Source organism: Eutrema salsugineum, unplaced genomic scaffold (assembly GCF_000478725.1).
Source record: "Eutrema salsugineum unplaced genomic scaffold, Eutsalg1_0 scaffold_15, whole genome shotgun sequence".
In the NCBI taxonomy this organism is placed as follows: Eukaryota; Viridiplantae; Streptophyta; class Magnoliopsida; order Brassicales; family Brassicaceae; genus Eutrema; species Eutrema salsugineum.
In genome coordinates, this window is record NW_006256867.1 from 889,184 (window position 1) to 902,388 (window position 13,205).

Genomic DNA, 13,205 nt, shown 5'->3' on the forward strand with positions numbered 1-13,205 from the left:
ATATATCCACACCAGATCTCCCTCTTCGAAAATCAGCTCCTTTCGTCCTTTGTTGGCATGCTTCTCATACTGCTTTGTCTTTTTCTCGATGTTCTCCTTAGCCTTAGCATGTATTCTTCGGACCTGTTCAGCTTTCTCCTTGCCATTCAAGCTGCATTTTCCACTTAAAGGCAAAGGGATCAAGTCTAGAGGTGATTGTGGATTAAACACATATACAATTTCAAAAGGAGAAAAGAGAGTAGCGGAATGCTTAGCGTGATTGTAAGCAAACTCGACATGAGGCAGACACTCTTCCCAAGTCTTGAGGTTACTTTTCACCAAAGTCCTTAGAAGTGTGGACAACGTTCTATTCACCACCTCGGTCTGTCCATCGGTCTGAGGATGACACGTAGTTGAGAATGAGAGCTTTGTTCCCAGCTTAGCCCAAAGCGTTCGCCGAAAATGTCCTAAGAACTTTGTGTCTCGATCTGAAACGATGACCTGTGGCATTCCATGCAATCTTACTACTTCCCTGAAAAACAAGTTAGCTACATTCACAGCATCATCTGTCTTGTGGCTAGCGATGAAGTGGGCCATCTTGCTAAACCTGTCAACAACTACAAAAATAGAATCTCTACCATTTCTGATTCGAGGTAAGCCAACTACGAAATCCATAGCGATATTAGTCCAAGGTTGAGAAGGAATAGGCAAAGGAGTATACAAACCGTGAGGTTGAACTTTACTTTTAGCCATCTTACATACGACACATCTAGAGCAGATTTTCTCAACGTCTTTCTTCATGTTCGGCCAGTAGAAGTGCTCTTGTAGCCCAAGAAGTGTCTTTGTGACACCAAAATGTCCAGCTAATCCATCTCCATGAGCTTCTCGTACCAGTAACTCTCGAATGGATCATTGTGGTATGCACAATCGGTTACTTAAGAACAAGTATCCATCCTGTCTATAAAATTTCTCACAGGCAAACTTATGACATTTGGCATAGCTCTCAGAAAAGTCAGTATCAGATTCATAGAGATCTATAATGTGCTCAAATCCAGTCAACTTTGATGTTAAAGTCGAAATAAGAGTGTACCTCCGGGATAATGCGTCTTTACCTTTTTTGTACTTAACAATGTAGGGGAATGTCTCAATGAACTCCATCCATCGCCCATGTCTTTTGTTAAGCTTCTGCTGACCCTTGAGGTGCTTTAGAGACTCGTGATCGGTATGAATGACGAATTCCTTAGGCCATAGGTAGTTTTGCCACGTCTGGAGAGCTCGAACCAATGCGTATAACGCCTTGTCATACGTGGGATAATTCAGCGTTGATCCTCCTAACTTTTCACTGAAGTAAACGACGGCCTTCTTATCCTGCATAAGAACTGCTCCAATACCTACACCAGAAGCATCACATTCAATCTCAAAAGTCTTAGTAAAATCAGGAAGTACTAGTAATGGTGAATTGATAAGCTTCTCTTTAAGGGCTGTAAAAGCCTGTTCTTGCGCCTCTCCCCACTTGAACCCCACGTCTTTCTTGTTTACTTCTGTTAAGGGCGCGGCTATGGTGCTGAAATCACGAACAAAACGCCTGTAGAATCCTGCTAAGCCATGGAAACTTCGGACTTCTCCAATATTCTTGGGGGTTGGCCACTCCTTGATAGCTTTTATCTTCTCTTCATCTACTTTAACTCCTCCTGCACTTACTACAAAGCCTAAGAAAACAATTTCGTTAGTGCAGAATGAACATTTAGATAAATTAGCAAAGAGAGATTGAGAGTGAAGAACATCAAGAACCGATCTGATGAGATCTAGATGTTCTTCCAAACCTTTACTGTAGATGAGGATATCGTCGAAGTAAACCACTACGAACACGCCAATGAATGGTCTCAGGGCATGGTTCATTAGTCTCATGAAGGTACTGGGAGCATTGGTGAGACCAAACGGCATAACTAGCCACTCGTAGAGTCCTTGCTTTGTCTTGAACGCCGTCTTCCATTCATCCCCTTCCTTCATTCTGATCTGATGATACCCACTCTTCAAGTCTATCTTAGAGAAGATTGTCGATCCACAGAGCTCATCCAACATATCGTCTAGTCTTGGAATCGGATGCCTATACTTCACAGTGATGTTGTTGATAGCTCGGCAGTCTACACACATCCTCCAGGAACCATCTTTCTTTGGCACCAACAGAACTGGAACCGCACATGGACTCAAGCTTTCTCGGATATGTCCCTTGCTCATCAGCTCTTCCACTTGCTTCTGCAGCTCCTAGTCTCTACAGGATTGGTTCGGTATGCTGGCCTGTTAGGTAAGGCTGATCCTGGTACCAAGTCGATCTGATGCTCTATTCCGCGAATTGGAGGTAGCCCTGGTGGAATTTCGTCTGGAAAAACGTCCTTGTATTCTTGAAAAATCTCAAACATAACACTAGGAAGCTCCTGTGAAGGGTTAGTACTAACAAGGGATTCCTTGTACACAAACATAAAAGTAGTCATTTCAGGATCAAAGAGTTTAGAAAATTCACTGTGGTTTATGTAGAGGCTGTTGGCGACTTTCTCCTTCTCCTTGAGCTTCATCTGGATCTGATCCTGGTAAATCTCGGTAGGCGTGAGAGGTAGGAGGGTAATTTTGTGACCTTTGAACTCGAATGAGTGCTTGTTGGTATAACCGTCGTGTATCACCCTACGATCTGATTGCCACGGCCTGCCTAGCTACACATGACTCGAACCCATGGGTATAACATCACATAGAATCTCATCTTCATACTTCCCAATAGATAGAGAAACCATGACTTGCTGTGATACGGTCAAGGCTCCACTGTCATTCAACCACTAAAGCTTATACAGTCTTGGATGAGGAATAGTCTTGAGCTGGAGCTTCTTAACCATCTCTTCACTTGCAGCATTAGTACAACTTCCTCAATCTATGATCAGGCTACAAACTTTTTCTTTAATGAAGCATCTCGTATGAAACAGATTCTCTCGCTGACAAGTCTCTTCAGTTTGACTCTGAACACTCAAAGTCCTTCTGGCAACCAGCATCTCGCCCACGGCATCAGCTTCTTCCTCTTCCTCCAGTTCATATTCGGCCTCTGAATCCTCTTGAGGAACTATCTCTCCTCCCTCTTGTAACAAGAATACCTTCTTGTTTGGACAATCTCGAGAGTAGTGTCCTATTCCTTGACATTTGAAACACCTCACATTGCTGATAGAAGTACCACTTCTTGGTTTGAACTCAGCTTTAACGTCTTCTTTAATTCCAGTAGAGGGTGGTTTGATGTCTCTGGAGTAAGCTGGTTTGCTGATCTCCTTAGGCTTAGGCACACTAGGCGTGAATGTGGACTTGAAATTTTGCCTCTTGACTTGAGATTCCACCAATTCAGCCTTATGCACCATCTCTTGTATATCTGCGAAATCCTGAAGTTCCACCTTGTCTTGAATTTCTCGGTTAAGTCCTCCAAGAAATCTCGACATTACCATCTCTTCTCCTTCTCGTAAATCTGCACGAATGAGCAAAGTTTCCAATTCTTGATAGTAATCTCGAACAGACTTCGTACCTTGGACGAGGCGCTTGAGCTTGTTGAGTATTTCGCGCTGATGATGGGCTGGAACGAATCTCTTCCTCATCTGTATAACAAGCTGATCCCAAGTAGCAATCGGAAGTTCCCTCAGGCGATTTCTGGTGACTCCCAACTGCTCCCACCATAGAAGCGCATACACATGAAATTCTGAAACTGCAATCTTCACCTTGGTTAGCTCGTAAGTTCCTTGGACCAGAAAATTAGACTTCATCTTCCTTTCCCAATCTAGATAAGCTTCGGGATCATTAGTTCCATGGAAAGGAGGATACTGGATTTTGATGTGACGCAGCTGCTGACGTAGAGGATCATAATCTCGACCATGTCCTCGTCCTCAATCTTGTCTCACAGTTTCTCTGCTATGATCATAAGCTTCGTCCTCCTCATAGTATTCTGGGTCTGATTCCAGGGTAACTCGATGCCCAGCAATATATTCCTCTCTGTGGTGTTGGCGTTCTACCCTTGGGCCATCTCGATCTACACCAGTAGGGTTCCTCCTCGGATTAAACGTAGTCTCTCTGCCCCCAATTTGGCTTCGGCTGGACTTAGCTTTAGTTCTGGCTTCAGAAGGTGTTGGGTGGCGTGGGAGTTTCCAGGAAGATCCTATGTGCCCTTTACCCTTCGCTAAGCGCATTGCTTCCGACGGAGTTGGAGTTTGAGACGACTCTTCTCCACTTGCACTGAGATCTTTGAGCAGATCATTCATCTTTGTCTCGAACTTTTCATTGAGTTGTTTGATTTGTTGTGTGAGCTGAGTTGCTATGGCTTGATTCGCTTCTTTAATTTGTTGAGACATTGCTCGGTTCAGAGCTTCCATCGCCTCAGCCGAAAGCTCCATGATACCTGAAAAAAACTTTTAAAAAAAAAACTCGCAGTAACTTGTTCTAGAAGGAATCACAAAAACAGCAGAACTAAACTCATCATAACAAAAAATTAAACGATCCCCACGAAATCTAAAAACAAACTTAACGAAACTAAAGAATTTTAACGAATTTTTTTTTTTTTAAACTAACAAACGAAAATATAAGACTCTCTAATCAAATCTAAACGAAACAGCCGAAAATACACGGATTCTTAACAACCTAAACGCAGACGACAACTCAAGGACTCTTATCAAATCTAAACGAAAACGAAACAATCAAAACCCTAGACACGATCTACCAAATTCGATACGAAGCGATAAGACTCGACGCAAAACAAACTCGACTTGAAATACACTTGAGACGAACACGATCTAGCAAATATCAAAAACAAAACGAATGATACGAAACTTGATACAGCGATTAAAGAGAGAATCAGTTCGATGCACGCAAACACAGAACTCGCTAAACCCTAATAACACAGATACAAAAATTTAAAGCACATAGATTAGGGTTAGAGTTTTGCTCAGCCTTTGGTTCAGAGTTGTCTCTGATACCACGTGATATGATCCAAGGTGATCTACTCTGAAGAATAAAGGCTAGAGAGGATTCGATGGACTTATGATGGTGGTGTGATGAACGCGACGATGAGTGACGATGGTGGAGAACGGATCGAGTGGATGACGATGATGGTCTGGTGGCTCGAGTCGATGGTATGGTGGAAGAGATAGAACCGATGGAATGGTGATGGTAGTATGATGGTTGAATCGATGGAATGGAGGGATAGAAGAATCTCTTGTAAACAGATTAGTTTTTAAGAGATTCGAATTTCAGAGTTTTTTTAGTTCTCAGAAATCAAAGAGAGAAGAACACGTTAAAAGTTTGATCAAAATTCTTCACTGAATATGACTTAGGCGATTTTCTCTTTTTATAGACTAAGAGAGAAAATCGCAGCCCTAATAACAAAACTACATAGCGTTTGAAAATAAAACAACAAGAAGTTTAATTTAAAAATAAAACAGCGAGGCGTCCCTTCTAAACCTAAGTGGTGCGCCTAAAACACTAGTGCACAAGTCATTGTGACTTTGCACGTTATTACCCATTAGTAACAACTTCTAAGTAACTCGACGTAGCAATGATTTCTGCCTCGTTAAAAACCTTGGAGAAGAACCTCCTTGCCTTCCAAAATCCTCACCAAGGAAAAGAGTACAGAATCATCACCTAAGTTACCTAGTCATTGTTACTGGGTTCTTCATTCTTTAAGATAGAGATGTTGAAGATGTGAGCACCAGCCTCCAGTTGATCGATGTCCTCTGCAGCTATGAGTGCGTGAGCCTCCTTAGCCACCTCTCTAGCTCTGGAACGAGTAATCCTGCCAGCTACCTCTGGTTCTTCCTCCTCTGAGCTAGTCACGATCATATCAGTTTTGTTATGCTTAGTTTTATCTCGTAACTGTTGTCCTTTTACGATTTAAATTGCGAGCTAATACTTAGAAAAAAGAACATTCATTAATGAGATTAGGTCGAGTCATTACAGAAGCGATAACAAAGAGAGAAAAGGCAGATGAGATCTATTCTTCAGGCTGAGTGCCGTCCTCGTGGTTCTCTTGATCTTCGACGTCGTCATGGTCCGAACCACCATCCGGAGTTTCAGGGTAAGGCGGAGGCAAGTCGCCCTCCTCGAGATCCGCAAGACCGAGGTTCTCCAGCTTTTGCTCGCAGTCTTGCTCCTTCAAAAGATCGAGGCACTCCAGTGTACCTCGAGCTTGAACGAGATCGAGCTTAACTTGCTCGATCGCCTCTTGTTGAGCGATGCGAGTCCTCAGTCGATCTATGCGACCTGAATACTTAGCCTCAGCATCCGTCCAAATTCGAGTCGTCTCCGCCTCGATCCTTTCTTCAGCATGTCGCTTTGCCCGGATAACCTCGGTAGCGATCGACTTCTCAGCCTGGATCTTAGCCTCATTAACCAGCTGAAGGTTATTGACTAAGTCCAGATTCTCTTGCTTCATCGCCTCGATCTTCTCAGTCAGTTCCTTCACCCCGGCATCCAGCTGCTCCGCTTTTCTTTTCATATTCTGCCAATTATCCTCGGCGACACTTCGCTGCTTGATAGAAATGTCACGCTCTTTCACTGCCTTTTCACCGGCAGCCTGGGCATTTTTCAGCCGAGCATCACCATTTCGGAGCCAGCGCATGTACTGTCCCCTTGCGCGGTTGCAGCTCGCTATGAACTAAAAAAAAATAATGATAAAAGGAACTATTTTAGTCGACCTCACAGATAGACCACGAACAAAAGTGTTAAGAATTCCAGACATACCTTGAAGGCGAAGCTCGCCATGTCCTTAAAAGCCCCATCGGTGCCAGCAGGAACCTCGGAGGTGGAGCCCCTTATCATCCCGAACAGCTCAGCACATTTGTCGACGTTGTTGACAAACGGTTTGCTCAACTCGGGGTACTCGAACGAAAAACTCCAATCGATCTCCTTGGCCTTGTCATCACCAGCTGGATCGACCTTAGTTCATTTGCTCGCCTCCTCGCCTCCGACTTGACCGCCATCGTTGCCCTCTCCAGATGGCTTCTTCCTTTTCTCTTTCGCCTTGGCCTTGGCAACCTCTTCCTTCTCAGCAAGGCGATCGGCCTCGATCTCCTCTTTCCTCTGTTTCTTCTCCTCGTGCTTCTTCTTCTTTTGCTTCTTCTCCTCACGCCTCGCCGACTGTGTGGCTTCATCGGCTTCGTCATCTGCTTGCCGAGTTGCCACTTGATCCTCAGCGATCTGAGTCTCGACCCCACCTTCAGCAACAGACTCGAGGTTTGCGTCTCGTTGGGAAACTGCCTTGACCTCCTCTTGAACTACCGGCGCCCGATCTGAATGCTCGGGCCGAGAAGCAGAAGGGCCCCGATCCTTGTTCCCGCTCTTTTTAGCCTTCAGACGTGCAGCAAGGCTGGGCGGGTTCACCTGAATTGGAGCCATTGCAATCGCTCTCTCCCTTAGAAGATTTTCTCTCCTCCAGCTAGCTGAAACAAAAGCACATGTTAGGCGATGTAAAATCTCGACTCAAAATAGACATCAAACTTACCGTTTGTGATGCGGGTGATGGCAGCCTCGATTCTTCGGCGATGTATATCGGGCCAATGTTGTATCCCAACAGCCCTGATCTTCTGAAGATTTGCGTGATAATTCTCCGGGAACGCTTCGAGCTGAACGTTTCGATCTGCAAAAGACAAAGAAACATCAGTAAGAGACAAGGGAAGACTCGAAATATGACCAAACTGACAATCTACCGATGCTTTTGCTCCACTCGTTCCAAAAATCTTTGGTCGTATCGACGACCAACGCCTCGTCCACCTTCGCGTAAAAGAATAACGCCTCCCAGCTTGGTGTTCTGTTGACAGGATATACTAGGGAACAATCCTTTCTGGCCTTTATCGTGTACGTGCCCGGGATCAAGTTGTTCTTTTGTACGTTGGTCATCTCCTCGAAGAAACGCCAATCGACATCGACCCCAACCTCGCTCCCAAATAACAGAGCCGCAACCATAAACCGGATCCCCGCAGGGAGAATTTGCGAGAAAGCAATACCCCTCCGATGGACGTAGTCTGTCAACAACCTCGGCAAGGGCACCCAGAGATGACAAAGACTGAACCATGCCTCGTAAAGCGTGACCCAGCCCTCTGGCGCTTGCCATGGCCGATCTTCGGGTCCCGGCGCCATCAGCTCGCCTCGAAAATCATATCGCGATCGAAACTCCTCTAGGTGCTGAGCCGTCATCTGGGATGGAATATTTTCCAAGCGATTCTTGATAGCACCTTTACGCTTGGAACCTTTTCGTCGAGGTCTAGCTTCCTCGCCTTGTTCTTCTTCCTCGCCCCCTTCATCAACCTCTTCCTCGGCGTGCTCCGTAGCCTCGCCATCACGTGGATCTTCCTCGAAAGGAACTATTTGAAGACCCACAGTTTCACCTCGCGGAGACGTCCCGTCGGAACGGACTCGATCCGCCAATTCGACCAATGGAGACTCTCCTCGATCCGATTGGGTGTCGGACCTCAAAGACACCTCAGGAGAAGAGCTAGCACTCCTAGAAGCTTCCTGATCGGATCTGGAGCCAGACTCTAAGCTTGACTTGATACGCTGACCCCCCAAAGACATTACTCGATGTCGGATAACAATAGAAATAAAATCGCAAAAGGATGAATTCTAGAGAGAGAAAGGAATTCTAGAGAAAAGGGAGAGCAAGATTACCTTTTGTAAACGGAGAAGAAAATGAGAAGAAGAGAAGGAGAGCAGAATATATTAAGAAAAAAATAGCGGTTACCGAGGAAGATAATAATGATCCGGACGCTTCCCAGTATCTTATTTAGATGCGGATTCCACTCGCTTCCCGCGAATCACGCTTCCACTCGCGACCCTTCGTTTCCCAAGTCGACCGTTGCTTTTTGCGACTCTTCATTTCCCAAGTCGACCGTTGCTTTTTGCGATTCTTTGTTGACAACGTTAAGGATTACACGCCATTCCCCGACTCCCAAGTATCACCTCGATTCCGAAGACCCCACATCGATATCGAGGTCCAGAGAATTGGAAGGTCTCCAACTCGATGCGTTGAATATCGAAGTAACATCTCCATCAACGGACTGGGGGGGACAATTGTTGTAGGTGGGCTGAGCACAGCCTCCTTTTCTGTAATTTCGACCAGGCCCATTAGCAAATACAAAAAGCCCAACAAGACCGAAAATGGACGAGCCCATTCGCCAAGCCAAAACGAGGTCGTTCGAAGAGATGAGCCTCCCGTATCGAAGGAGCAGCTCGCCACGTCGATGTTGATGAAACAGCTCGCCACGTCGACGTAGAGGAAATAGCTCGCCAGCGCGACATTCCGATAGACGGTCGGTCAGGTCTATCTACCCGGCCGCCCAAGCTAATCTGACCGAGATGTAACCTAATTTGAACACTATAAATAGCTCTGTAACTTTATTTATCACGGGATCCGTAATCTGAAATAAAAACTAAAAACTCGAAACTTGTGATCACTAACTCTTACCTCGCTTAGTAGATCTCGCTTAAAAAACCTCGATAAGACCACATCGACTTCACTTCTATCTAACAAGAATCTCCGAGCTCCACCTAATTATATTTACCGAATTAACCTTGTGTGGGGATACTAAACAACAACACTAATTACTCATTGGGACCAAATAGATAAGAAGGAATTAATAAAAATTTATAAATGACATTTGGAAACGACATTTGGGTTTTTATGTTCCTTTTGTGGGATGATTGTACCCTTTGCTGGGTTTTCTCTCATTTGATTTCTTAGGCATTTGGGAAGCTCACCACCACACTTAACAAAAAATCCATTTAAAGAAAAGCGTTAGAAATTTAGAAATCATTCTCGAAAACCAATTCCACAGCTATATAATTTGTTAATTTGATAGAAGCTCTTTTAAGCAGAAATATGGTAGAAAAAGAAAACTACTCTAGGTTTTGTTGAAACCAACCAATATAAAATTAAAATTAAAGTGGACAAATGTCAGAAATTTTTAGAACTACATATGTAAAAAAAAGTATATACTCTTTTGCTCGACTTATTGGAGGATCCCATTGGCGTGCATCCAGTAGGAATTGAATTTTCTTTTTTTGACAAACAATATTTTTTTATTTCGTCCTTTGCATACCATACATGCCCTCCAATTATATCTTCCAAATCGTCCACATTAAGTCATTAAATGAATATGTTTGCGACGCTGAGATGTGCCCGAATAGGTAAGATCTCATTTACTCTTACTTTTATTTCATCTTGTTTTTTCTTTATTTTATAATCAAATAAAAAAACAAATTTCCCAATTTTTTCCCACTTTCTTAAAATCAAACGAGTCAAACCCAGAGTAATCCTTTCTTCTTTTGGATAACTATAGTAGACTAAAATACTCCACTAATTAATAATTTTAATTCATTCCTCAGTTTATTTACAATGTTTGAACAAATACTACATTTATCGTCTTAATGACTACACTAATTATCCATTGGGACCAAATAGATAAGAAGGAATTAATAAAATTTATAAAATGACATTTGGACACTACCTTTGGGTTTTGATGTTTCCTTTTTGTGGGATGATTGTACCCTTTGCTGGGTTTTCTCTCATTTAATTTCCTAAGCATTTGGGAAGCTCACCACCACACTTAACACAAAATCCATTAGGAATTTAGAAATCATTCTCGAAACCCACAAAAAAAAAATTCTTTATAAAACCAACAAAGTGTCTGCTTCTTCCATCACTGAAAACCAAACACGAAAAAAAAAATATTATTATAAAATTAGAAAAAAGTATGTCTCCTCTTCTTCCCCATCTTGTCCTTTACCTACTTCTCTTGACGGTGGTTACCGGAGAAACTCTCCAACCAAGATTCTACAGCGAAACATGCCCTGAAGCTGAATCCATAGTAAGAAGAGAAATGAAGAAAGCCATGATCAAAGAAGCAAGAAGCGTCGCTTCCGTTATGCGTCTCCAATTTCACGACTGTTTCATCAATGTAAAATCATACCAATCTTTTCTTCTCTCTCTCTCTCTTCTTGATTTTTTTTTACCTTCTGATTTCTCCGATGATAAATCAAATCAGGGATGTGACGCGTCTCTGTTGCTTGACGACACACCGAACATGCTTGGTGAAAAACTATCACTTTCCAACATCAATTCACTGAGATCTTTCGAAGTTGTTGACGACATTAAAGAAGCTTTAGAGAGAGCTTGTCCTGCTACTGTTTCTTGCGCCGACATCATTATCATGGCTTCTCGTGACGCCGTTGCTCTGGTAAAAATCTCAACTTTTTCTCCAATTTCCTCCGGTTTGGTGATTTTTGTTCGGTTTCGTAAATTTTGGTTCTTGAAAACCAGACAGGAGGACCGGATTGGGAAGTGAAGTTAGGGAGGAAAGACAGTTTAACGGCGAGTCAGAAAGATTCAGACGATGTAATGCCGAGTCCAAGAGCAAACGCAACTTTCTTGATTGATCTCTTCAAAAGATTCGATCTTTCTGTTAAAGACATGGTGGCTTTATCTGGGTCACACTCAATTGGTCAAGGCCGGTGTTTTTCGATCATGTTCAGGCTTTATAACCAATCCGGGTCAGGTAAACCGGATCCAGCTCTTGAACCGGGTTACAAGAAGAAGCTTAACAAGCTTTGTCCTTTGAGTGTAGACCAGAACGTGACGGGAGATCTAGACGCAACGCCACAGGTTTTTGATAATCAGTACTTCAAAGACTTGGTTTCAGGGAGAGGGTTTCTTAACTCGGACCAGACTCTGTACACGAACAGAGAGACGAGAGAGTATGTGAAGATGTTTAGTGAGGATCAAGGAGAGTTCTTTAGAGCATTTGAAGAAGGGATGGTGAAGATGGGTGATTTGCAATCTGGGAGACCTGGTGAGGTTAGGTTTAATTGTAGGGTTGTTAATAGAAGGCCTATTCATGGATTGCTCGAGGCTTGAAATTAATAGAGACAGAGCGAGAGAGAGAGATGTTATTTGATTTCTAAATAGATGCGAATCTTTTAAAATACTTACATAAATAATTCTTTGGTCACTGTTGCAACTTTATATCCGTAAAATTGGCGAAAAGAAACAAAAGAAAAAAATATCGCGAGCTTTGCCCGTTTCGATTTTATTAAGACAATCGTTTCTTCTCTTTCTCTCTCGCAAAAACCCTAGCCGACAAATCAGATCTGATCTCCGAGCATCTCCTTCGTCCGGCGTTGCTAGCCGGCGATGTGAGAGGGCATCTCTAGCTCGATTAAAGTAGCGCTTCATCTTGGAGAGCTGGTTGCATAGTGGTTTCGAGGTTTTCTACTGTTTTCTCTCCGGCAGTGCTGAGGCGTGGTGTAATCGTGGCGGCGAGGCAATGCGGTGGCGGACTCTTACGATGAAACAGTAAATCGAGTAGGATAGATGATTCCGATCCAGAAGCTCACCGAGAGCTCGGGGAAAGGAGAATAAGGGCTAGAAGATGATCTACGAAAGAGAAGAGATCGTCTCGGAGCACCAGATTCAGGTGGAAAGAGGTTGATGATGATATGAGAGAGAAAAGATAGATTTGGGAATAAAAATGATTCTGATTACTTTCTGCAAAAGGCCGTTAGGCGGTACATAAGGTGTGACAAGATACGCACGCACGAGTCCACACGCGATCGGTACAATAAAAACCAGGAAATTAAACCGAAATACTACTAAGGTTCTCAACCAAACTTATTCAAGCAATAAATCATAAAGGTGGATAAGGAGAGTAAGGAGAATCCGATATCAATACTCCCCTCTCGACAGCAAACTTGTCCTCAAGTTTGAAACTCTGGATACTTCGCCATGAAGTCTTTGTAGAACTCCCATGTCGCTTGATTAGGAGGGTAGCCCTTCCACTGAACAAGAACCTTAGTCACTGCAGTATTCTAACGCTTAACCATCTTCTTCTCCAGAATGGCTTCAGGTGTTTTATCAGTGCCCAAGTCGACCCAAAATTGAGGCAGAGCAGGATCGGATGAAGGAGGATTTGGGCATAGTTTGAGCTGACTCACATGAAACGTGTGGTGGACAGCAGCCTCAGGAGGAAGTTGCAGCTTGTAAGCGGCTGGTCCCACAGTATCGAGAACACGAAATGGACCATAAAATCGTGGGGATAGCTTATGCGGTGCCCTTTTGCCTTTCAGTGAGTTCTGTCTGTAGGGTTGGAGCTTAAGATACACAAAATCCCCGATTTTGAACACACGGTCTGAACGATGAGAGTCAGCAATCTGCTTCATTCTGT

At 43.6% G+C, this 13,205-nt stretch overlaps 2 protein-coding genes across 2 annotated transcripts; one reads left to right on the forward strand and one right to left on the reverse strand.

The window, feature by feature from the left end:
* Positions 1-6,484: 6,484 nt before the first annotated feature.
* Positions 6,485-9,470, reverse strand: LOC112088166 (nucleolar protein 58-like). Its single transcript, XM_024158432.1, has 3 exons — positions 9,452-9,470; positions 7,493-7,627; positions 6,485-7,430 (listed from the first exon to the last, which is right to left on the reverse strand). Exon 3 carries the CDS (start codon positions 7,384-7,386, stop codon positions 6,934-6,936), a length of 453 nt encoding a protein of 150 aa, XP_024014200.1. The 5' UTR covers positions 7,387-7,430; positions 7,493-7,627; positions 9,452-9,470; the 3' UTR covers positions 6,485-6,933.
* Positions 9,471-10,523: 1,053 nt separating this feature from the next.
* Positions 10,524-12,324, forward strand: LOC18021710 (peroxidase 17). The gene is made up of 3 exons (XM_006404633.2): positions 10,524-10,943; positions 11,031-11,222; positions 11,306-12,324. Exons 1-3 carry the CDS (start codon positions 10,740-10,742, stop codon positions 11,897-11,899), a joined length of 990 nt encoding a protein of 329 aa, XP_006404696.1. The 5' UTR covers positions 10,524-10,739; the 3' UTR covers positions 11,900-12,324.
* The last annotated feature ends 881 nt before the right edge of the window (positions 12,325-13,205 follow it).

What these genes read in the sequence shown, in the direction of transcription:
- LOC112088166 (XM_024158432.1), bottom strand. Translation starts at nt 7,386, where the DNA reads ATGGCTCCAATTCAGGTGAACCCGCCCAGCCTTGCTGCACGTCTGAAG.
- LOC18021710 (XM_006404633.2), top strand. Translation starts at nt 10,740, where the DNA reads ATGTCTCCTCTTCTTCCCCATCTTGTCCTTTACCTACTTCTCTTGACG. An exon ending in TTCACGACTGTTTCATCAAT is followed by an intron (nt 10,944 to 11,030) that starts GTAAAATCATAC and finishes AAATCAAATCAG; the next exon opens with GGATGTGACGCGTCTCTGTT. An exon ending in CTCGTGACGCCGTTGCTCTG is followed by an intron (nt 11,223 to 11,305) that starts GTAAAAATCTCA and finishes CTTGAAAACCAG; the next exon opens with ACAGGAGGACCGGATTGGGA.